The 491-nt window shown below is 57.8% G+C and overlaps 1 protein-coding gene across 1 annotated transcript in view; it reads left to right on the forward strand.

Moving 5' to 3' along the window:
* LOC119590790 (inactive dipeptidyl peptidase 10-like) overlaps window positions 1–491 on the forward strand; it is a 39595-nt gene that overhangs the window by 29734 nt on the left and 9370 nt on the right. Inside the window, exon 11 of the mRNA XM_037939503.1 lies at window positions 161–389. Within this exon, the coding sequence (XP_037795431.1) occupies window positions 161–389 (229 nt within the window). The remainder of the gene's footprint in view (window positions 1–160; window positions 390–491) is intronic.

Consider the following 491-nt stretch of genomic DNA (forward strand, 5'->3'; position numbering starts at 1 on the left):
CTCCCGACTTATCAAGAATAGAAAGCTCATATGACTCTATGTTAGCTGGCTATGTCTAGTTCCCTGTAGATATACTATATAACCATCAGTGCAGCATCACCAGGACCCAGCCCGTCACATCCCCATCTGGCCTTCGACTCACTCCCTCTGCCGTCGACAGAGCTGGTGAACGGAGCGGGCCGCCAGCAGGTGTACAGCGTGTCGACCATGAACGAGAACGTTGCGTGCCTCACCTGCCACCTGGGCTGCCCCTTCGTCACGGCCTCCCTCAGCCCCACGTTCATCGGGTTGGCTGTGGCCTGCACGGGCTCCGACCCCCCCTCATCCCACCTCGTCTCCCTCGTTACTAATGGGTCCTCGGTCACCCTCCACAGCCAGGTCGGCCTCAGGTAAGTGTGGGAGTAACACGTTGTTGACATTGGGTTAATGCAGGGCAGTTGGTGTCAGAGATGTTTGGCTGCACTGGGCACCCGAACGAAGGAATGTTGGCG

This window comes from Penaeus monodon, chromosome 27 (genome assembly GCF_015228065.2).
Source record: "Penaeus monodon isolate SGIC_2016 chromosome 27, NSTDA_Pmon_1, whole genome shotgun sequence".
Taxonomy (NCBI): Eukaryota; Metazoa; Arthropoda; class Malacostraca; order Decapoda; family Penaeidae; genus Penaeus; species Penaeus monodon.